Below are 24,611 nucleotides of genomic sequence, written 5' to 3'. Positions count from 1 at the left end.
GGCAGGGATAACAATCAATGCTATATATTAGCTGCTGTATAAATTAACATTAAATCTACATTCTGGCACATTTTAATCTATTAGGTTTCTAGTTAAGACTTTCTTCCTGATAATGGCCTTCTCACCATGTTAGTGCATCAACCCAGCACTAGAACGGGTCCCAGTTGGGCTCAAAAGGTACATCAGAGACAGCAGGCTTATCTCCATGGCATCCCTTCTGCAGGCAGAGTGGGGTCTGCTTGGCACTTAAAAAACTGAGCGGAAACCCTGCAACTCTTATGGTCAGAAAGAGTGGCTGACACCGACTTACTAGTAGCTTTTAGGCCAGCAAACCTTTTTGGCAAGACAGAAGAGGAGGGAAGGTATCAGGATGTCCCCAGACAGTGATGTCTGAGAGGAGCAGGAGGGAGAAGGAATTCCAGGAACAGCTGGCCACACTGGAGATACCTGGTTTCAGTGTATGTTTTAAAAAGGAATGGCATGCTTAAAGATGGCCACAAGCATCAGACAAGCTGTGCTCTTGCAACAGCCTTCCCCTTTTTGAGTTTTCCAAGTTCACTGCCATCAGAGATACAGCTGGATAAGCCCGTTAATGGGCTGGCACATTGCCTTCTACAACAAATAGGCTGCAGTGCATAAAGCTGACAGGAAAGGTGCTTCACGGAACGCATTCGGGCATCACCATCTATTACAGAACATTTTCAGGGTAGGACATGCACTAGAGATGGCTAACTACATTCTGCCTCAGTTCAGCCCTCCCAGTTCAAAAAGCTTGTTCCTAGGTCCATCTGGAGACAAAGCTTATTGACCCATGCAACAACCCAACTAAAGGCAGACATTGCATCTAAATGTTGAAGGAGGACTGGCCTGGCCTCACCAGAGCTCCTGGAATCCCAAAGAAAGAAGGCGAAGGATGGTCTGCAGTGTCTCAGTCCTCACCATCAGCTCCACACTCAATGGAGAACAGCATGGAGAATACCTCAGCAGCAGAATGTCAGAGGTAGCTGCCACAGCACCAGGTCAGGCCACCGCTCCTGCATTTTGCATGTGGTCAGTTGGATAAGTTGTATTCATGGAACACATTACTACAGGATGTCAGAAACACAAGCAGTTACTTTTAAACCAGGGAGCTCAAGGACAAAAAAATACACCAAAAAAAGCCCACACTCCCCAAACTACACTATCTTTCTGGGCATCTAGCATGACTGAACTAGTCTTACTCTTCAGTTTGTCAAGGGACAGGTACAGCCATCAACCTAGAGGGAAGTATATGACATGTCTTAAAATAATTTTAAAGTTTTACCATGTGAGGCAAGCTGTAGAAAAAATCAGTCGCTTAGTTTGCTGGAGACCCAGACAGGACAGTAAGTTTTTGTACAAGGGATGTTGGGACAGGCTTCTATGCAATTTTATTTGGGGGGTGTGCAGAGTTGGCATACGCACCCTCCTTCACATGAAGCACCACCCAGTGAAGAACCAGTGGATTAAAAAAGGAATCCACAGACAAGCTATTTCCTGGAACATCAGCCAGGTACGATGGAAAAGGACACTGCTCAACCAGCTTCACTTCATAGTGAAATCCATGCTATGGATGGGTGGTCTTTTGTCTAGTGTTAAGGACCAGATGAGCAGGCACCATCAGCTGCCTCCAACTGTGTGAAGCTGGCCACCATGTCCAGTCTTCAAACTTTGACCCCTTAACTGAACCAAAGGGGATGAGATTAAAAGAATACGTGTCCTATACCCACATATTCAACATTGTTTATACAGCCAGATGGAATAAAAGCCATTAGAGGCCTGACAATCGAAATCCTACTTCAGACGATGTGTGTCATACTGCTTTGACTCATAAATGCATGTGAACATTTGTAAAAGGAACTTCAACAGAGTATGTCATAACATTGTTATGTTGCAATTCATTTTCCCCTGAAATAAAGATGGTGATGCTCTTCATTCTGACAGTCACTAAATTCTCCACAGTAACTCAATTTTCAGAACAAGTTTAAGCTTTGACACCATCTTACCCCAGCCAAAAAAAATCAATATACCAAAAAAATAGTTTATATAAAGTTCAGATATTTAGCTCAAGTGAGCCAATTATCTTCTTTTGAGAAAACCAGTTTTGAGAAAACACTGTTAAAAGGCTACTAATGAGCCTACAAAAACATATCCTACCCTACTGTCCATACCCATAAATATGAGGGTTGAGGTTAACTATATACAGACCAATAAATTGTGCCTGTCTTCTCCAAGGCTTTCTGCAATAGCACTCAAGAAATTACACCGAGAGTTAGCCAGCAGCTTTCTTCCACTCTTTAGAGAACAAAAGTCTGATTTTTGGAGGTGGAAAGCTGATGGTGCTCACATATATGAAGGACTGGGAATGAAACAAGACCCATTTGTGATGCTCACACTCATGCCAACAGGATATAGCTACCTTCTTTACTGTATTTGGGGCTTTTCTGAAAGTCAGCATGAAATAAAGTCTGGATCAAGTTAGTGCAGTAGGCACACTCCAGCTTCAAAAATCTTTTACTTAATCCTCTTTGGTTAGCTTAATTTCGTCAGCTCTCCCCTTACTTCAAGGTCAGCTACTTCACGGAAAAAGGGTATATTCTTAGGTTTTCAGAAAGCACCTACAGGATTTAATATAAAAAGGTATTTTTCTTGGTGCCTGGTTATCAAGTGTCTGCCATGCAACTTTCCACATTCTCCTTGCCATCAACAGAAACCTGCACAAAGCTACCTTGTGCTAAAATCTCAAGTTTCTCCTCATTTCCACAAGAGACACTAGCTGCAAGCATTTTCCCAGGGTTCCAGCCAAAACTTTTATTCTGCTTACTTATGCCCCCATTTGGGATCCTATCCTCTACTTCTGACCACTGTCATAGTGCAGCTATTGTTCTGCGAGGCGATTTCATGCCAACACACCAGAAGATACTAGTATGATGTAGACCTTTGTGCTTCAAAGCCAGACAGGTAAGATTTCCTTTCTAATCAACACATCTTACAAAAATGGTCTTACAATGGAATCCTAAAACTTAACTTAAATATATAGCTTTCCCAATTCCCTGAAGCTTTCATTTGAGATAAGCTCATGTTACAGTCACAGTACAAAAGCAGATAAAAAAGCAAGCTTTTATCATAACTTTTAGAGGGTCACCACGTACTTTCTACATAGCCAAAATGTTGTAGAACCTGAAGAGTAACCAAGGCAAGACTGATTCTTTAAGAAATATACCTTTGACCTGAATTGGACACTACCACTCTGCTGTCCCCAGAGCATTCCAAAAATTAGCTGCAGTGAAAGGTAACATAATTTTAAATCTATGGTTGGTGTATGGGTGTGGGTACACATACACCCTTAGTGCACTCCTTCTCTTTAGACATCCCAGTGTCGTGATGGAACAGAATCACCAGCCGGTAGGACTTGAGTTTATCAACAGTTTGCATCAATAATACTCAATGTATTTTGTAACCAAAAGGTTGTATGTCAAGACAAGTATACTGATCTAGATTGAACCCAGTTCCACACAATATACTTTTAGGAATCCTTTATTTTGTTGAATGCCCACTACTGTTAACCTGTTGTATTGTGGGTCATACCAGACATGCCACTTGGACTCTAACTCATACTCCTTCCATAATACTAAGCTGATTCGTTGATTACCAGGATGAAGTTTACTGTGGTTGCTAGTCAAACTTATTATGAATCCTGTATTAAGGAGAATTCCTTAAATTTCTTCTTCCACCACTACAAAAAAAGACATGTATCTGTTCTTGTTCAACGTACCTAACAGCCTTATGCAGTTTTTACACCTTGTAGTTGGTTCAAAAAAGGCAAGTGAAATTTGTAGATTTTTAAACTAGAAATAGATCCCTACTTCAAATCTGCCACAAGACATTTTGGATTTCAAAGGAAAAAAGCACAACCCTGAGAATACTGGGTATCAAATGAAATATTTCAGTTTGACTTTCCATTCTTAACTACAGAAGTTAGTGAAGATGTTATTGAGATAAAGCAGATTTAGAATAGCCGGCTGATATCAAGCAGATCCACTACCAAGACAAATAGACATAGTAAACTTCTACGGCCTTTACGACAGAGAAGTTTTGATCTATTAACCTCCACATTCTGAATTTCAGCCAAAGATTTCAGACAACCTGCATACCAAGGAATAGACAATTCCACACAACAGCACAGATGTTACCGACTAGTCTGTCCCAGACCTCTCTATTAATAATGGTCATTTCAAAATTCCTAATGTATGGACTCCTAATTCATCATGACTTCTTATTTCCGGAAAGAGGTCATAAACACGACGAATGATTTATTCCAGTTGAATTGTCTACAGTAAGTCAGAAAATTCATGCTGAACAATGTCTTTGATGGGCTTTATCCAGGAAGGTGAAGAAAGAAGGTCTACAATGCTCATCAAAAGAGTACAAATAATTACAGCAGCTTATAATTTATGAGTAAGGGAAATTTATAATTTATGAGTAAGGATTCCATCGTGGTGGAATTAAAAAATAAATAAATTAAAAATCTAACTATCTAACTAAGGGCATTTCAGCTCTGCTTCCTTCCCATTAGAACCAGTAAGGGTGGCACACAAATCTCCTGACCCCACAGCACCCACACTGCTCTCTCATTTAGGCCAGGGCCAGCTTTAAAGAACACAGTCCGGTGAGGTATGGGAACAATGGCACTGAGAAAACAGGAGACAAGGAAACTGCCTGAGAGCATCCAAGAGCAAAGAGCTGATACTAAAGCAAGAAAAATTCATTAGGTCGCATTAGGAGACAGATTGTAAGCCTGAGAGAGAATGACATTTCCTTGCTTGTATAATGCGTATGTGGGTAGCACAAATAGGAAGGAATAGCAGGGAGCTAGAGAGATGATTTTATATTTCAGGTAATTACATTTCTTGCTCTGAGATTTGACTACTGCCCTGGCTTGTGCCACAGCACTCAGTTGTGTTTCTAATCAAGTCCTTTATACCGAGGTTTTGATAGCTGATTGCTAGTCATACGTTGCTCATTTACCGTGAGTGCCTGGCATCCCTGCGCATGGAAGAGAGCCATAGCTGTGCCTCTATAATGCTACTGAATGCTAAGTACACTGCAAAGAATGCAAGGTCTGGAGTCTCAAATTAGCATACAGTCTTGAGTCTATTTTCCCCAAATCACAGTCCCAGTACTTGCAGCAATGACATAAAATTAGATTCATGTTTGCAAAGAACTTTTTTGCAAAGATGCTGTAGTGATGAGCACGAGAGGCTGAGAAAGCCAGTGATTCTGTCCTTGGGATTGGGTTTGAATAGCACATAGTAAACATGGCATAGGACTGCATGTTGAACAGTGAGGAGAAAGTGAAACACTGAATAGCTGCTCATTAGGAGCAGCACTATTCATTCTGCGCACTAAAGAGATACTCAGAAGAAACACAGCAGTGACCATGTATTTAATATGCATGCCCACGAAGGAGAATTGCGGAGAATAGCTTGCAGAGACAACACTATTCTATTCTTTTAGCAGGCTTGACCCTGCAAATTTCATCACGTTCTCCAAGACTGAAGACAGAAACTTACACATGTAATTATTCAAATAGCTCTTACTTCACCGGTGTTTAGCAGTCTTCAGTGAACGCAGGTTGTAAGATGCTGGGTATTGCATGAGTGAAAAAATCCCACCTATTTCCACAGCATGAATACAGCATGCTGTAATCTTGGTAATTTTCTGGTTTTTAAGTTTCTATGTGCAATTTAGTCTCACAAAAGCTGCAAATACAGGACAGGAGATAAACTGCCAAAAGGCTGAACAGTCAAAGTGTACACTCAAATGAAAAATAACAGGGAAAAAAAAAAAAAAAGTAAGTCCAAGGAAACTATCATTTGCATTAGTATTCACTTGTTTTCTTAAATGCTCTGCTGTTCATGAGGGCATCAAGCTGGATTTTCTGGTACTGTACACATGAAAGCTCTGTTGGTGTAGAAAGCCATGTATTCTAAGACAAATTCACTGAAACTTCTTCAGCTATTTATTAAACCAACTGATCTGTATGGTAATAGAGGTTGCTGTAATAGATTAAAAATAACAATAATAATAATAATAAAATCAATGTACCTAAGAAATGCAAGTCACTTATTTTCCTGTGCCAAACAGTTGGGTGTTTATGTTTTGTGTTATAGAATTTGTTTCTGTTAATCTAACTTAAAGCCTCAGCAAAAGACAACAAACTGGGCAAGGCCTACTTACTCTTAAAAAAACATGCCAAATTTCTAAATTAGACATCTGCTATAAAAGTTTAAGGGTGTAACCTTACCATAACAATGACCATCACCAAGAAACCAGGAGTCACTCTCTCAATTTACAAAAACCACCACAGAATCTGCAGGCTAGAGGACAAAACTAGTGAGTGTCCGGACTAAACAGGGACACGAGACCCCATTACCAACAATGGAAACGCACAAAACATGGTCTTTCAAGACACACTCTTGTGAAATCACTCCATCAAGGACTGAATAATTAAAGAAGTCATCTCAAGCTAGAATCTCATTCTCCAGCCTGGAGCACTGCCAAGGCTGTCAAACTCCAGGTGGTGCTGGGAATCTCTGTAGGCTTCAGCACACAAACCCGACAAAGGTAAATCCTGGGTGTTGCACCAGGGGGCTGAGAGGCGACCTTACTGCTCTCTGTGATGTCCTGAGGAGGGGAAGGGGAGAGGGAGGTGCTGGTTTCCAGCACCCACTTCCTCTGCACCTTTCGGCTGCCCCTTCTGAAGAATTCCCTGAAAATATTTACCAGCCTTCTGAGGAGTCACCTCTTCAAAGGAAAAATAAAAATTAAAAAAGTAACTTTATAAAGGTAACCAGAAATAATTCTTCCCAAACAAGCACGAACCCAGTGCAAGAAGTGCCAACACCTACCTACCCCTGCACCCAGTCCCTGCCTGCATTATTGCTTGTTCCAGCAGCAGGATCAACCTGGACAGCACCTGCCAGCGGTGCTGCAGCTCACCCACCCTCCCTGGTAGTCCCAAAGAATGGCTCTCATGGCAGGAGGAGATGCATCCTCAGCAGAGGGCAGGCCTGGCCAGCACCCCTAAGGGGATGTGCATCTTCTGAACGATCTAGCCAAGCATCACAAGGCTAGAAATATTTGGATAGCAAGAGAAAATGAACGGTTGTTATAAGGGACACCTCCCATTTAAATGTATAAAAATAGGGTGTTGCAGACTACTCTGGGGTTTGTGGGGCAATGCTGGTAGTTTTTAATTTTAATTGCAAAAGATAAAAGGCCCAGAAAGCCATGTTCCATCCATTTCTCTGAACTTACCTAGTAAATGTTTCTGCTCATGAAATCCAAGTAAGCAAGTCAGTTTTGTTTTTATAGTCTTCAGTTTCAAGATGTACCTTCCATTACAGACATGGTAGCAGGAATTATTGTTTTAAATAGGATTTAACATTATTCTTTCCTTCTAGAGAATGAATTCTGTTGTGTCAGATCATATTCATGAACAAACACCTTCTTTTCCACATATTTTCCAAATATAACATGTGCTGATATTTTATATTAGCAGTGTCTTAAACCAAAGTCACTCAAGTCTAAAAATACAACATACATCAGCTGAACAGAGTATTAGAAACTTATCTCCTGTTGAAAGAGCCATTAGTTCTTTTGCCCTTCTATTCATAGTGTTGTTTTTTCTCTTAATGAAAACCACCTTTGTTTTTCTCCTTTCACACCTATGGTTTAGCCCATGAGAGAATTGCTCGCCAGAAGCACATGAAATTCATCCTGTGCACTCAGGCAGCAGATAAATCAGGACAAATTGATGTGCCCAGGGAAAGCATATTCGTATGATAAAAATTAAAGGTGTTATCACAATCCTTTCTAGAATTGCACAGGATATTATATACACAACGTGTGAATAGGTGTCACTAGAGATGAAGTCAGACGCAGATCATCAGAGACCGATACGTCTTCTTAGCATTCTCTTCATCATGCAAGAGATCCAAAGCCGGTGAGAAATGCATTAGAAAAGAAGCAGATGTTGGGGGAGCATCGAGTTCTTCTTTTTACCTTCTTATCGGCAGCAAAACAACACGCATAAGGAAACAAAGCCTCTTGATGCAGCCTGGACCCGTGCCAGGTCCAACTAAACTATCAATTCTTGATTTTAATCACAGGAGGAGCTCAAAACTGGAGCTCCCAAACCACAGCATACAAGTAGCTTCCAGGTGACTGCTAAGCAGCAGAAAAGTGAGAAGAATGACTGTTCAAATACCAAGGGTCCCCAAAACCCTTGAGAGAAGGCTGGGGAGACATGACCTGCAGCATCAGCACCATCAGAAAGAAGGCACCGGCGCCACCATTACAATAACTTTCTTCCCAGGACTGTGCTACCTACGTGCCTAAATTGGGAAACTACAGCAATCATCTCCAGGGAGTGAACACCACAAACAAACTGAGGGAGACCTTGTTGCTTACAGACTTCACTGAGTGTTTGGGGAAGGGCTGTATACAGAGCCCCAAGCATACATGCAGTATCTGCATGCCCCGAGAACAAGCAAAGCTGAACAAGGTCTGGCTTTTAAGGTTTTGGCTTCAAAATATTGTGGGGAAGGGAAGAGGTGGAAAAAAAAAAGAGTATTGATGGTAAGCCTTTACCCTTTGCCCACAGGGCGAAAAAGCTAGAACTCCAAATACGAAGGATGCAGGACAAGTTAAATTTTTTAAGCAGCCCAGAATTACTGGTTTAATGGGTCTGCCAAGTGACAGCACGCTCCCGGTAGAGTTCTGGCAGCAGAAAGCTCTTAATCCAAGTGAATTACTAACTGGGAATAATGTCAGCAAAACAGCTGTCAGGATGCTATGCTGCTCAAGCTGAATAGACAAACAACTGCTTAGGGTCGGAAAGCAACACATTCAGCACAGCCTCCAAACAAAGAGCAGGAACTAACACCACCGTTTAACCAACACCTGCCACCGCTACCTTCTGCCTTAAAAATGGGAGTGTGAAGGAGGAAAGCAGAACAAACAGAGGAAACAAGCAACTGTTCTCTTCAGAAGCAGCAGCGTAACTCTGGAACAAATTTGAGAGTTGTCCAAGTCTCTTTCAAAAAGAAGATGTGGCAAGTCAGTACATATCTGTGCTCAATGCTTCTCACTTTCCAGTGAAGTGGAAAGGGATACTACGTGCTGGCACGGAAGAACTGTTAAGAAAAGAAACAACTTCACAGAAACTACGTACCAGAGAAGCTATGTTAGACTCGGTGAGCACCTTACCGAAAGCAGGATTGCTAGCTCATACTTCCCGTAGAACAACCTGTACCTCCCCTGCAGCACGCCTGCAGTTCTGAGTCCAGCCAGGGCTCCCCAAAGTGTGTGTATGGACAATAGATATATTTACACTGGATTGCAAATGCCTGATCTAGCTTATATTCTCTGAAGGGCCAATCTGTTACAGGTTGCCTTCTTTTGATGCTCTTTATTCAAATTCCACTCCCCATCTCTTCCCTTTACTCAACTACATTTCTTCTTCTTTCTTTTTTTTTTTTTTCTTTTTTTTTTTTTTTCTCTGCATCAGATTTGGACTGGTGTTGTCCAAATGGTGAAAGAGGACAGAGATAATTTCAAATGCATTCATCGGACACTCGAGGCATAGCAGCTGCTCTGAGCCAAGACCTTACCCACTCGGTTACAAGCCAACAGACAGTATGGGAAATAAGAGATACCAAAAGTCTTACCTAAAAAACATACTCTGGTCCCTGTGATAGTGCTTCAAGTGGCAGTGCAGCTGTATCAGTCCTTCCAGTAACACAAAAAGGAAGGGCCCAAGCAGAAACCCAGGAAGAAGAAGAAAAGCCTTGAAGCTATATGCACCAGAAGACACAAGGAGGACAGATGATGAACTACACAGAAGTTATTTGAGTGAGCTTGCAATAGTCATTTTCCCCACCTAAAGCCACCTAAAACACTTAGGGCACAAAGCATGCAGACAGCTGGCAGCATCCACGTGACAAAGATACATCAAGTGAGCACCTTTTGCCACCTCATCTGCTCCGTATTAACTGATGGATTACTTGGCAGTCGTTTATGGAACACAAAATCCCCCAACCTTGCCCACGCAAACAGCAAGCAGAATGGCCCAGAGCACCCTAGCCACCCGAAAGTCAGATCTGAAGTCAGATGGGCTTTGATGAGCAAGGAGGAGGCGTTCAGCTTTATTAGCAAGAGCAAAGTCTTAATACGCTCAGTTGTGCTAGTCCAAATACTCTGCCACTGCACTGGGAGCAAAATCTATACTTACCCCACTCCAGAAATTCCCAAATATGCTCTTTTCCTGAGCCTCATCAGACTTCTGGTAGGAAGAAATCACAGTTCTGAGAAGCAGGACGTTTGCACAGGCCAACAAACACTGCTTCGAGTGTGTTTTTTTACAAGAAATTTTCAGATCCACAAATGCAGTCGCATGTGGGGAAATTGTCAGGCTGCATCCTAAGGAAAACTGTTATGATGCACTTGCAGAACAGAAAGGACATGAGTATACACAGCTGAAGTGACCTCCCCTTACCAAAAGCTTTCTACATTGTCGAAGAGTCATTTTTCTAACACACTTCTTGTTGAAGAAAGATTTTCTTCATAATCAAAGTAAACACCGAGTACCAACATGTTTCTGCCAGGCACCTCAGCTTTACAATCACTGTCATGTTTGCTGTACCAACCACTTACGCCTTGTATGCAGTTGTAGCTAAATCTGAGGGCCCCCTCCTCCCCAGCAAATGCAAAAATAGAAGCTTGTTTTGCTCATTCACTCCACTCCATCTGGTGTTTCAGATATCCACCTCGTCCCTCACGATCTTTAAAGAAAACCTCAGACTTTTCATTCTCTTCATTGAGTAGTTCCTTAGAGCTCGGGTCCTTTCTCAGCAAGTACTGACATCTACCCATTTCCCACCCCGAAGCTTCACTTCTGTTTGAAGCCCCCTGCCCTAAGCACGTACTGGAAATGCTCACTGCCCATAGGTAGCACCGGCACCCCATTCCCCACCAGCCCCTTTCCCACCACCACCTATTCCCTAGTAGCACTGGAGCCCAGCTCAAGCCATGGGAATCTGCCACGTTGATGTTTCATATAAGAGCTCCCCACCCTGCACAAAGGCTGCCCCCACTGCTAATTCTGGAAGTCAGCTCCTCCTAGTGTGCTGTATGCAGCCCTGTGCCCATGGCACACAGCAATGGGGTACTCCCCTTCCCCTGCACAGACATCCATCCCCCTTGCATCCTCCCTTCTCTCGGGAGATACCAAGGGACAGGAAAAAGGCAGAAAACAAAAGCTTTCAGCACAGTTTGAGACTGTGCCGCTTCCAAGTAGTCTGCTTTGGCTTTGATCTATTGATTTCAAGGCCCTTCATGTGGGAAGCTGAAAAGCAAGTTTTCTCCACACAGCTCTAAAATGAAAAAGAAAAGCCAGTATGGCATTGTAGGATCAAGTACAGCACTGAAAAACCAACAAACATGGAAGGGGGGGCGAGGGAACCACAATACCAGACCTGCCCAAAACCAGAACATGCAATCAGGAGCCTTGGTTGAAATCCAAAAATGCAAAATAAAGAATTAAAACTATTACACAGCATTACTACTTCAGAGACACTAGCAAACTACAATGAATGGAAACTAATGTTTAAAATCCCACAGCACTGGTAGACAAGTTTTCTACTAAATGTGACTGGAATGTCATCTGAGAGCTAACCCTGTGCATTTTCATCAAGTTACACCCTACCCTACACAGCTGCCCACAACAGTTTTGCTTTCTTTCTCCCCTGAAGTTACTCATGAGAAGCAATATGATGGAAAGGAGTGAAGTACCAAAGCATTTATTACTGAGGTGCATTTTTAAATGAAAAATCTTTTTGTTTGGGATACTCGGAGGTGCCTCTAGCACCAAGTGCAGCACATCCCTCCTAAGGGCAGCTGGAATAAATTCCATTCGATGCTCATCTTGAGAGAGCACCCATACCAAGTGAGCCTCTGCAAATCTGACTGCTCACTGCTCCCCGGGAGAAATAATCATTGAAAGATAAGCGAGGGAGGCGAAGCCTCACCAGCTTTATTTTTAACACCCGTCTCCCTTTACACTCGCCTTCTCGCAGGGAATTTCTGACCCCGCAGCTGTGCTGTGCCAATCCAAGGCACGCTGGATGCCAGGAACCGCGATGCAACAGCCGCCACCTCCAGTTTCAGAAGGGGCCGTGTGCCTGGGCTGTTCCAGGGGAGCAGCGTGGCATTCCCTGCACCCTGTACCTCCAGCAGACAACGTCCTCGCTCTCCACACAAGCGGCCATCAGTCCAGCACACTTGGCAGAGCAGCAACGTGGGCAGGGCAGCACTGAGCTGAGAGAAGGAGAAAATCAGGCCCCGGCAAGATCGAAGATCTGCATGGTCGTAATTAAAATGTTTGGAGGGTATTTTTGCTTCTCTTTAGAAAAGGCAAGCTGTTTCTAATAAAGGATAATTTGAGTCGCTTGAACTTTGTTGATTTATGACTTTTTTCATGTTTTTCCAAAACTGAAGGCCCCCTTGTCAAAATAAGAATTGGTTTTGGGAGGGGTAGGATGTTAGGCTATGCTTTTGTACCATTTCTTTCAACTCAGGAGAGAGTCACCTTTATGACTCACTGATTCTGAAATTTCCTTTTTCTCATTAGTGCCATTTTTCTGGAAAGCAGTTTATTTTCTTGGCTATCTTTAATTGATCCAAACACTGGCAGAAGACACACACTGCACATGCATGCTCCCAAATAAGGACTTCCTTTTTTTCCAAACCACAACTTTAAAAACCAACTCATCAGAGTCAGGAAAACAATAAACAAAAAAATATTTATATATTTGCTTTTTTTTTTTTTTAATAAAAGAGAGAGAGAAGAAGAGAAAGAGAAAAAGGGAAAGAAAAATAAAATATAACCCCCAAATCCATACCTATTGTATTTGTTTTAGGATGTTGTAGCGACCCTTCTGCCAGAGCCACAACCTGCTGGGACCACAAGGACATAATGTAGCCCTGTGAGTTCACAGAAAACACTGCTTGCAAAGCACCAAGAAGAGATTTTAATCTCAGTCCGGTGTCCTCTGTAGCCACACAAACATTCTGCTCCCACTTGAAATCAGTTATTTATGGGCATCAGCCTCCTCTTACGCAAAAGAAAGGCTGCTTCTCAAGTCAGAGTAAAGGTTACAAGTATTTGTGCTAGTCTGTGGCCTGTTGTTGAAATACAAATGGAAAGGTTGTTTGGGGCTTTTTTCCTTCAACTCTGCCATCCCTGGAATTGGCAGGTATATTACCTTTTACAGGTTTCAGCCTCTCACTGTTGGGGAGAAAAACTTGAATGTAAGAATTGACTTGTAAGAATATACTTGGATATAATTAGGCACATGTAATGCACCAAATTTATTTTTTAAATGATCCTTTAATCCATCCAGAGACTTCAGTGCTCATGATTGTAATACTGAACTAAAAATCTACCCATGTCTACAGGAAGGAAAACAACTGGAAGATATTTAGTCTCAGGATGAGGACTCTTTTTTTTTTTTTTTACTGTTTTCTCAGCACACTGAGTATATACAGCCACTTTCCGTATAGCTTGTAAACAACCACAGGGATGGGATGAAGTGGGGGCAATCTTGGAGGCTGGAAGAGACATCACAGAGAATTTTTCCTTTTGTGCTGTTCCTGAAACTCACTATGGATCGCATAATGGAAGAATCCCAGTCCTGTTTCCAGCATGAACCAGGATCATGGAGAAACGTCTGTGAAGGAGAGATTAATGGAGATCATTTCCCTTTTACATTACGCATTCAGCTGTAGAAAGCTGAATTAAGGAATTGCTTTCTCTCCCTCCACCATGCTGCTCCTTAGCCTGTGAAGCGCTCCATGAATCACTGACAACAATGCTGGAGCCAAAAAGCCATAGCAATATTATCTTTCAAAATCCTAGCTTGTCAAAATTGATTTCAAAATCGAACCATCTTTGACACTAGGCATGAGATCTCCAAAGAGCAGAACCTAGTGAAACAAGGCTTCTCTTCAAACAGCCAGATGAAGAGAGTTCTCTGCTTTCCCCACTGACCGAGAAGTCCCTAGACTATTTTAAATCAACTTTAACATCAGGAGCAAGCTCTATTAATAACTCCATCATTAAGTGAGCCATTCTGTGGCAAGGATTACTAGCAGCAGTCATTATATATACACACATAATCAAAAGAAACTAGTTAACAGTTCTGCGTGAGTTATACTAGAACTGAGCAGATTGACTACGAAGGTAGAGGATCATTCTAACCAACTAATACCATGAACAAAGAACCACTTAAGGATTTAATTCTCAAGAATCAAACTTGCACATCATCTCAAGACCTGAAAAGAAAAGGGAATAATTTAAATTCCTTATTGGTCAATAAGAGCAGTGTAAAATGAATTAAATAAATCTCACCAACCAAAGGCAATCAATCATGTTTTCAGTTTTCCAAAATAAAAAATAGGCTTAGTAGAAATAGTTGGATTGGAAGCCAGACACATTTTATGCTGCCTTGAGGAGTTTCCACAAGGGAAACTCAGTAGTGTACCCTGAAAATGCCTGTCGAAAGCCGAAGGAGCTTTGCCTTTGTATGGAGAAGGATCTTGTTCATGTGAATCGGTGCTTAAACGTGACATTAATATAAACAACCAATAAAGTAGGATTAAAAATAAAATGAAGGGATATTCACCCACCCACTTTCAAGAAACCACAGATTCACAAATAATTCAGGCTGGTAGAGACCTTGGGGGGGCTCCTAGTTTGACACCCTGCTCAAGCAAGGGCAGCTCTAGGCCAGGCCAGGCTGGTCTGAGCTTTGTTCATTTGGGCACGAACCCACCGAGGATGGTGGTTTCCCAGCCTCTCTGGGCAGCCTGCACCAATGCTCAACTGCCCCTGTGATGAAGAAACTTTTCCTCACGCCAAGTCAGAACCTTCCCCGTTTTAGTTTATGACAAGCATCGCACGCTCCTGGCCCAGGCCCCTGTGAAGGCCATGGCTCTGTCCCCCCCAAGTAACCTGCCCGTACATGCAGGGAGTGCTGCCAGGTCCCCCCAAATCCACCTCTTCTCCAGCCCAGCTCCCAGGACAAGTGCTCCAGCCCCAGCCAGCCTGGGAGCTCTCTGCTGAGCTCACTCCTTATCAATGCTTATCAATGTCCTTCCTGTACTGTGGGACCCAAAACCACACGCAGTATTGCAGGTATGGCCCAGCAAGCACCAAGCAGAAGCAAACAACCACCTCCATCAACTCACTGGCTCCAGAAAATCCATGACGAGCTGACCTTTCCTGCTGCCAGGACACTGCTGCCTTGTCAGCTGGTCCCCCCCAGCCCTCTCCAGCAGAGCTGCCCCCCAGGCAGTCACTCCCCACCCTGTGCTGCAGCAAGGGGATGGTCAGCCTGTCCCAGGTACAGCAAGTACATTTCTGTTTAATAAATAAGAGGCAGCAATGGGCAGGGTTTTTTTCCAGTTTCAGCTGGGGTGTGTTCTAGTTCATCACATTCTTACAAGTCTGTCCCTAGGACATATGCTGCAGCCCTTTCACCTGATACTGTTCTTAGCATAGCTGCAAGAAGTTTCAGCTATTAATTTTGATGCTATGTTACTGGTACCATAGTAGCACTGTTGTAATCATCGCAACCGAGGAGACCAAGTGAGGCAAGGGAACACAGTAGTTTATTTCTTAAATGACATGTTGGAGGGATGGAAAGTTAGACCTTCAGAGCCTGCATGCCAAAATGCTCGCACCTTCCCCCTATGCAGCTGCATCAACTGCCCTTTCAAATGGCACTTTCACTCCCATAAATCTTGCTTTCTTTGTGGCATTCTTCCACAACTGGTCTTGTTGGGATACTTACAGAGAATCAATACATGAAAGTGACCATCTGTGGATGAAGAAGTCCTAGACTGGTAGCTTTTCCAAATGAAAGATAATATCGTTTTTATAACCTGTGGCAAAGTAACACTTCCTAGATTGGCCAACACATTTTAGAGGCTAGAAAACGAGTCTACCACATTGATCATCTAGTTAATTCTCCATACTTGGAAAGATTCCACCTTCCTTTCGAGACGATAAACATTTTCCTTTATTTTATTTTATTATTTTTTTAAAATGTAGTTCACACTAGCAGAACAAATGTAATGAGGTTTAATAGCTGTGTTCAACAGGTCTTTACCACCAACCACATAATGACATTCCAGACTTTGGTCTTAAGGGCAGATCTTTTACCTATTTTAAAATTTTAGCAATGAAAGGAGAAATTAATTCAGTTTTAAGACAATTAACAACTCAATCCTGCATTTCCTTGACATTATCCCTTTATCAATAGCATCGTTGTTCCCACTACTCCCACTCTTGTGCTAAGCGCTACTTGTAACATGGCTTAAATGGATCTCATGACAAGGGAATTGGGTCCATGTACACAGGACATAAGGTCAGCTGCCAGGCAACTGGGAGAAGAAAACATTTCTATAAGATGATAGTCTGACAGGTCAGAGAGTTTGGGCAGGTTCTTCCACCCCTTTAGAACAATCTATTTTTCATTCCACTGAATGACTAATTCAGCCAGAACGAAGAGCATCACATCAACCCCATCTGCAGCCACTAAATGCTGCCCTGGAGATGTAGAGAAAGAAGAGAAGAATTCCTCTCCAAGTCCAGTCACAATAACCGCAGTAAAATTATTCTGAATTCACATCCATCTTGGACCAGAAGTCAGCCACCTTTTGACTCTTTATAGCTCCCACGTTGTGGGAAATATTCATATAGCCTAACTTTAGTTGTCCACAAATCAGGCAGCTTGTCCAAACTATTTGCATGGATTCCTTCTAGTCTGAGGAACATCCTCATCTCTCCCACCAAGACGAGAGACTTGAGATTAGTACAGACAGATCAGCTGGAAAGTTAGGGCACTGTCAAACCTGTCAGCCAAAACTCCCTTCCAAAGCATGAGGCCCTTATTGAAAGCCCACTGAGGTAACTGAGAATCTCTCTGTTGAAAAGTGTCTGTTGGATTTCTGTCCAAGTAACCGTGAGACTGCAGTGGCAGCTGAAGGTCCCAGTTGGCTAGAGGCACCACCATTCTAGGACTAGAGTCCCTGTTCAAGCACCTTGAAGTTTGCTTGAAAGCAAAGGTAGACTAGATGTCTATGCATACTTGGGAAACGCTACTGCAGTAGCAACCTGAAACCTCTTGCAGGATGTAGGTTACTCATAGGCATAGCCAATCAATGCTCTTAACCAATACTTTCAATAAAAAGAGCTTTATCTCTGATGTTCCTCAAAGTCGGGGCACTATAGTCAGCATCATACCACATTTCCAAGGCCATATAAATCAGCTTGTAAATTACTCAAGTTCCAGACCCCTCCATCAGATTATCCGATTCAGTCCCTTCACCACACAGAAAAGATTTTGTCAATGAACTACTTCCATCTCCATTTAAGTCCCATTTTCGCAATGGAAGACATAAGCTTCAGCTCTCTAGAACTTCTCCAGCACAAGAGGGAGAGATGCCCTAAAGAAATGTTGTTTCAAGACAGTAAAAAGACAATAACATGGTTTACTTGGCTGAATTGCTGGTTTTATACCCCTTGCATCGTTTCACAGATAGGGTGGTGTAGAAGTGACCTGTCTATTTTGCTGTGCGACCTGATGCATCCAGAAATAGTAAATACACCGGGTCCCACTTCTAGAAGCATGGCCACTGTTACCAAATTAAAACTGCTACCTTCAATGCAGAAATCTGACAGCGGTAAGGAGAAAAATTCAGAACCAACAAACCCTTCTGTGTGGGGAATTTCTCCATAACAAGAAGACTCTGTAGAGGAATACATACAAGAGAAAAGTGACAGACTTGTAAGTTGCTGCATTTTAGCCCATACACATCTAGAGGGAATGGCAAAGTCAAATGCTGACTACGGGGGACAGAAAACATGCCTTGTTTATTACCATACAACTATAAAGGAAGCTTTCTTATCAGCTGGCAAACTTACTAAGGAATACAAGTCTATGGAAAAGCCATCCCTAATTGAACCAAGTCTCAACAATGAGGATGGAGCATATTAATGAGGCAAGGATAGGAGGTGCGATGATGAGATAACAATACCCTGAGGAGTTGCACCAGTATTAAATGCGACTTTATTACTGTATTGCTCTGGAGTCTGTGCAGCAAGAATAACTCTGTTTATACAGATGTTCTTTCAGCCATCAGTTATTCTAGTTTAAGCACACACACTGGGAACCTTGACATTTTAAAATTACAGGCCAGTAGATTAAATTAGATTTGTTATTTCGCTTTAGTAAGCCACTACACTTTACAAGGCTGATATATTCTTTCAGTGAAACTGAGATGCACTAATTGAAATGGGATACTGCACCTTTAATAATGCAGACCAATGTAGCTGTCTCACAGGGTTTTTCATCAGGTGCCTTTATTTTAAGTCTTCTGAGTGCTACTTATATGGTACATTTTATCATTAAGAGGGCATTCTTTACTTAAGTAGTGCATGCCAAGCTAAATTAAAATAATAGAACCGGTTTACGCTAACACAGAGGGAAGTGCGGTTGCTATTTATGCAGAATTAAATATGTGATTAAGGCTGAACTTCAACCTCCTACCAAAAGTGTCTCATGATCAAAGTGGAAAGCCCACAGAGTCCCCAAATGCCACCTTGGGCAACGCGCAGCTCACGTCAAGTCTAACACCACTTGAAATCAGAGCTCAGGCCCCTTGGCCTGCTCAGGTGTTCACCTTGGCGCTTCTGGCTCAGAGCTCCAGGGAGACACAAAAGGGAAAGGATTGTTACGAGGAACCACCCAAACTTCAGCGCAACTTGGGCTGCCCTGTTCTGTGAAGTAACTCTGACGGAGGGAAAAGAAAACTCCCGGCACCCCGGAGACGTGCTCTGGTGAAACATCAGACGCCCCAGGAGTAAATAAAGGCCTCTGAGACCTTCTGCCTGGAGGAAGGGAAGTACCTCAGTCCTTGAAGATTTAGACATTCACCACTTTGTGCCGTGGCTCTCCATCTGCAAAAGAGGACAGCCGCCCTTCCCAGCCCCGCCAGAGGAGAAATGCAGTGCCGACCACAGGGCGGATTCCTGTCAGCGCTGCACAATGGTGACAGCGCTCATACGACTATTCAAACCAGATGAGAATCCAGCCCGCCAGCCACACAACTTACTCTGTAGAAATAAAAATGCACAGCCAGCTCAGAGTTTCAGATCTGCCCATTTCTGCCCCCATTTCCTTGTGTAGCTCTGTTTCACAGTCTTAGGCAGGTTTTAAGCTGTCTCCCACTGCTGACGCCCCCACCAAGTCTGTCTCCTCCGTACGAGGCAGGTTCAGCAGCCCTGCTTACAACAGCTACTGTTTATTTTATTTTCCTTTGAGAGTTCACTTCACTTTAAACATCCAGAGCAGAGTTGGAAGCCACAACTGGACGTTTGCTAACACCTCTAGGCCAACGAATACACTGGTGAGAGACGACCACGGAGCCAACTGGAGCCCATGGACTCAGGGGCTGGACACAGCATGAACCCCATTTCTGGTTTTCGCCCAGATCAATAGGGTTAGCACATGAATGTTGATACCCATAATAAACAAATAAAATCTTGGGAATGTTAAGACTGCTGTCGCTTTTCAGTAACTTTGGACTAATATGTCAAGTTCTGCCTAATTGCTCAGTCCAAGCCATCGGGGGAATGCCGACCACATTTTTGCAAGAGGTAATAACCCTCATGCCCCAGAGCTTACACCGGGCTGTGATTAGAAGGAAATATCATTCTTGAGGCAAATTAAACCACATTCACTTCACAGGCGGCTCCTTCCTCCCTTCCCATAGCAGGAGCACCCGCTGTGGGCACTGCCGTAGAGGCAGACGCTCCCCCCAGCCCCGCGGCCACAGCAGTGCCCCCGGCTCCTGCCACGCTCCCCAGTGGGAGGAAGGTGCCAAGAGTAACAGTCCCACCTCGCATCTCTCACCCTGCCTTCCGCACACCCAGAAGATTAAAAACAGCGACAGAGGAAGCCCAAGAAGCCATATACGGCTTCCTTTATATGTGTGTGGGTCCTTTGGACCTGCATCAAGTGCATGAGGCGTTGCGAGCCCTCGCACCCTGCTTATGGGGCCCTGGATCACACAAGGACGGGTGTGAGACCTCCCGTCACGGCCAAGCTGCCCAGGAGGGATGTTTCCGCCTGACCCACGAGTTTCTGCTCCGAGACAGGAAGGCTTACACTCCCTTAATTATTATCATGCCCGGGGTAATTGCTGGCAGCCTCGTTACCTACAGAGGACTGCTCTGCTGTTGAGTGCCTGGCTCTGTCAGCCGCCAGCAGCACTCGCGGTCACAAGGGATTTCAGTACCGCATGTATGGCAGGGTCATGTGCTACAAAGTGGGATGTACAGCTATGGGTCCGTCTTCCCAAGACAACCAGCGTTCATTTGCGCTCCCCTTTTCCTCTCGCAGGCAGCCCACTCACCTCCCACCGGCACAAAACCCCATCTCTCCCCGCTCCTCACTGCTTTCCTGCCCCCGGTCCCGCAGCAGCCAGCCGGCTGTGTCGGTGCAAACCCCCCCAAGCCTGACACAGCATTACCTTTTCGGCTGGCGTCGGGGTGAACCCCGAATCCCGACAGCCTCCAGACCCTGCGCCCGACCCGCCTGCAGTGTGCACCCGGGGTTTAGGCAATCGTGAAGTTGCAGCGATTTCCAGGCGAATTCGCCCAGCCTCGCCAGGAACCCGGCATCTCCTGCGGCTTACGGAAAGCTGCAGATTAAACGCAAAGCCCGCAGCAGCCGGCAGCTATTCCCCTGCCATCTCGGCCGATACCACCCTCACGCGTCTTCCCGACCCGCAACCGGACCGCGGGCTATTCCCAGCTCCCCTATTACCCCATGCCAAAATATTTAACCCTTTGGTTTCGCCCCCCAAGCCGGCTGTTTTCCACGTTTTATATCACCGCAGCCGAGCGGCGAGGCGGCCCCGCGGGATGGGCACGGCCCAGAGCGAGAGGGGCACGGGGATGGGGGCACCCCGATGCGCGCCCCCGGCCGCCCCGATGCGCGCCCGCGGTACCTGCGCGGCCCCCCCCGGCGGGGGCTGCGGGGATGGAGGCTGAAGGTTGCGGGGCTGCAGGGTTGCGGGGCTGGAGGCTGCGGGAGCGCCATGTCCCCGCAGTGTGCCGGGGGGGGGGGGGGGGGGGGCCCGCAGCCTGCCCTCCACCCCCATAGCCCAAGGAAGCCCCCGCTGGGGGTCGCGGCCTCCCCGCACCTGCCTCCCGCTCCTGCTTAGGGCCGGGGAGGGGAAATGCGATTAAGGGATTGAGCCGGCGGCGGAGGAGGAGGAGGAGGAGGAGGAGGAAGCAGCACCCGCATCCCGCCCGCTCCTTACCTCGATCCACTTCTGCGCCTCGCCGAAGGCCGGCTCGGGCTGGGGCTGACCCTCTGCCGCCAGCTCCAGCCCGGGGCTGGCCATCTGCGGGCCCCCGGCTCTCCGCCCCGCAGCGGGGCCGTGGATGGCCGTCGGGAGGATGGCTCTGATTTTTTGGGGTGCCCGCAGCCCCGCCGCTTCTCCTCCCTCCGAGCTCCCTCCCTCCCTCCCTCCCCCCGGCGGCGCTGCTCGCCCGCACTCGGGTCGCCGCCGAGGCTCGGGGCTCGGTCCTCGGTCCTCCCTCCGTCCTCCCTCCGTCCTCCCCCGGTCCTCCCTCCCTCCTCCGGTCCTCCCCCGGTCCTCCCCCGGCCGCCCCGCCCGCCCCGCCGCGCCGCCAGCTAAAAATAAACCGGGAGGGCGACGGCGCCCGTGCCTCCGGGCCCGAGGGGAGGAAAGCCGGGGGGTCAGAGCCGTGCCGGGGGGCTGCAGCCCCTGCCAGGGCGTGCTAAGAGCCGGCTGCACCGGGGGGGGGGCGTGGGGTTGGGTGGTTTTGCGTGCAGGGGGAGAAAACGCAGCCGCCTCCTCCTGCGGAGGCTCGCACACCTCGGCTGCGGTGGGTGAGGAGCCCCGGCTGGGGCAGGAGGGCTCCCGAGCCTGAGGTTAAGCAGAGAAGTTTCTAGAAGGATAAAATGGCAAGGCCTTCGTAGAGCCAAACCCCAAAAGCTATGGCATTCAGCTGTTCGGGTGTGAAGGGTGAGCCAGAGGTGCTTGTCCCAGCTCAGAGGGGTGGCTGCGAGCTGGGAACACAGGCGTGCGAGCACTGACCCCAACTGCTACGGGGTTTTGTTGAGAGGGGTGTCCCGTCAGAGCTGGTGGCTTGCTGGGTTTCAGCAAACTGATGGGAAGCAAGCTGCAGGACCGACTCTGCAGCACTGCCTCCTTGGAGGTGTGAATTGGCCTCGATCCAAAACTTCTGCGTCCTGCTTGTTGTCAGAAACCAGCCAAATGCACTAACTCTTCAAATCAAACCTCTTCCAATCACCAAAATTCATATACCCAGCTCCATTTCCATTCCATTTTACCTTTATGGTTCTCTACATTTCACTTTGAACCTTATTTATGGTTTGGAGCTGCAAGGTACCTGAAAAGCAGCAGGTGAGGTTCACAGGGATTTTCCTGAGAACACCAACTAGATGAAAACCCCATTTTTGGCAATCTAATCTCAACCATCTCAAGAGAATAATAAGTGTATTTAAAATGCCTATGCTAACACAAACTATTTTCTGATTCTTGTAATATTTAAATACCACCGATGTATATCAGACATCAATTAGATTTGTTTTCCCGGGGCAGTGGAAGACTAACAATTTAAAATAATTATCCTGCCTTTTTTTTATTATTATTACTCTGCAATATCAAATGTATGATTTTGCTGTCTGGTGATCTCAGCATCGACTCACTGGGAAGTAGGAGAACAAGTTATGGGGTGGTCATCGTACTGCTCACGGCTCGAGTTCAGTGCAGGAACGACCATCACCACCATGTACCTTGTCTGAAATTGAGAGCTGCACACCCAATTTTCATTTATACCATCACTTTGCAAGGGTTGCTGAAGCTAATGTGCTCCAACACTCATACACGCATTCAGGCACTGATTTCTTTTTAAATCGATGAAGTCTACACCAAGACAGGTGGAAGCAGAGCTAGTGCAGTCCTTCGAAGAGCCCTGTCTTGTGTTTAGTGGTGTAAGAGAAGCCCTGAGTGGCAGCGGGAATCTGGCCACTTCTTCCCTAATCCTAATCCTAATCCTGAACCTGCTTCTCATCTGGTCAAATCCGATGCAGCATCCTCACCTCCCTGTTCCCATGGAAACAGTGCTAGCATCAACCCAGCTTTTTTTATTTTATTTATTTTTTAAGCCACCATCTGCCTGGGGAGCAGTAGGGCTTTCTGTAAGCCCCTGGAATACCAGTTACAGATTTTTGCAAAGGTTTTTCTTTCCCTTTTGTATCCATGCTGGTGACTGGTACAAGAGGCAAAATATGAAAGCAAGCACTTAGGAGCTCCAGGAAGGTTTTCCTAATGTCACTTTGCTAGCCCTGACCAGCAACATTACCAGAAATACATCCAGCCACTCTTGCTAAAATTGGGCAGCAAATGGACTTCGGAAGAACAACAAAATAGGTTAAGTTCCCTTGTAGCTGCTTGCAGAAGTGTCTTGTTTTAAAACAAATGCCTCAGTTCAGCTTCTCCATTTTTCTTCCCTGTAAAACTCAGGCTAATATCTCAGCAGCCCTCATCGCCTTATCGCAGATCTGCATCTGCACTTATCAGACAGGGGAAAACCTTTGCAAGAGCAGACATCTGTGCCAAGCTTCATACCTTAGTGCAGGTGCATTCCCCCTGCCCGAAAGGAGACTGTGCCCATGGGCAGGTAAAGTAACTGTGTACACCAGATGTGGAAAAATGGGTAATGCAGAGGGTGAGGAGAAGTTATAAGCAGAGGATGAGGGTCTCTGATTAACAGGAATCTCTCTGCTGCCGTGATCAGAAGGAAAAACAGAGATTTTAATGAAGATACAGTTTTGGGTACAAAGGGGGCTCCACTTGTATTGGCTGGTTTGTTCTTCTCCCCAGTTGGTTTGCTCTGCTGGGAAGAGGAGCTGTCCTATGACTTTCAACGTAAAATATAATATCTTTAAAAGGAGCAGGGGGTTAGTAAGGCCTGGTTTGTGTCACGGCAGGCCTGATCTTATCCCAAGAAATAGCTTGCATCGGGGAAACTGTGCCCTGGGCAGCATGTGCTGTGGCGATGCATCTCCCTGAAGGAAGGGGCCAGGTCTTCGATGCGTCTTCAATTCTGGTCTTCAGTGGTCTTCAGCTGTCTTCAGCTCTGGTCTTTGTGGCCAGCAGCTCTTAGGCTCCTTCTGCTTGTGTGCTCCTGATGCCAAGCCTTCTTCTTCAAGGAGTGCCTCCCACAGTGTGCACCCAGGAACATGGGCTCTGAAAAAAAAAAATACTCTTTTACCCCAAACATGTTGCACAACAAGCAAAGGGGTGAAGCAGCAGAGAACCCTCCTGGCTTGCTGCTCTTTTCTTTGTAAGCTGCTACAAACACGCCTGAGGCCCCTCGGCTGGTGGAGAGGGGCGGCTATTCT

The 24,611-nt window shown here is 45.5% G+C and overlaps 1 protein-coding gene across 3 annotated transcripts in view; it reads right to left on the bottom strand.

Moving 5' to 3' along the window:
• Window positions 1-21,792, bottom strand: part of LIMCH1 (LIM and calponin homology domains 1) — a 172,653-nt gene extending 150,861 nt beyond the window's left edge. For 2 of the 3 annotated variants that reach the window (XM_068680221.1, XM_068680223.1), the window contains exon 1: window positions 21,475-21,792. In XM_068680221.1, the coding sequence (XP_068536322.1) occupies window positions 21,475-21,558 (84 nt within the window). In that variant the 5' untranslated portion in view covers window positions 21,559-21,792. Of the gene's footprint in view, window positions 1-20,679; window positions 20,854-21,474 lie in introns of those variants that run through there. The other variant, XM_068680226.1, reaches the window with a different exon arrangement.
• Between the last annotated feature and the right edge of the window lie 2,819 nt (window positions 21,793-24,611).

Source organism: Anas acuta, chromosome 4 (assembly GCF_963932015.1).
Source record: "Anas acuta chromosome 4, bAnaAcu1.1, whole genome shotgun sequence".
NCBI classification, from domain to species: Eukaryota; Metazoa; Chordata; class Aves; order Anseriformes; family Anatidae; genus Anas; species Anas acuta.
This window is presented reverse-complemented; position numbering and strand designations above follow the sequence as displayed.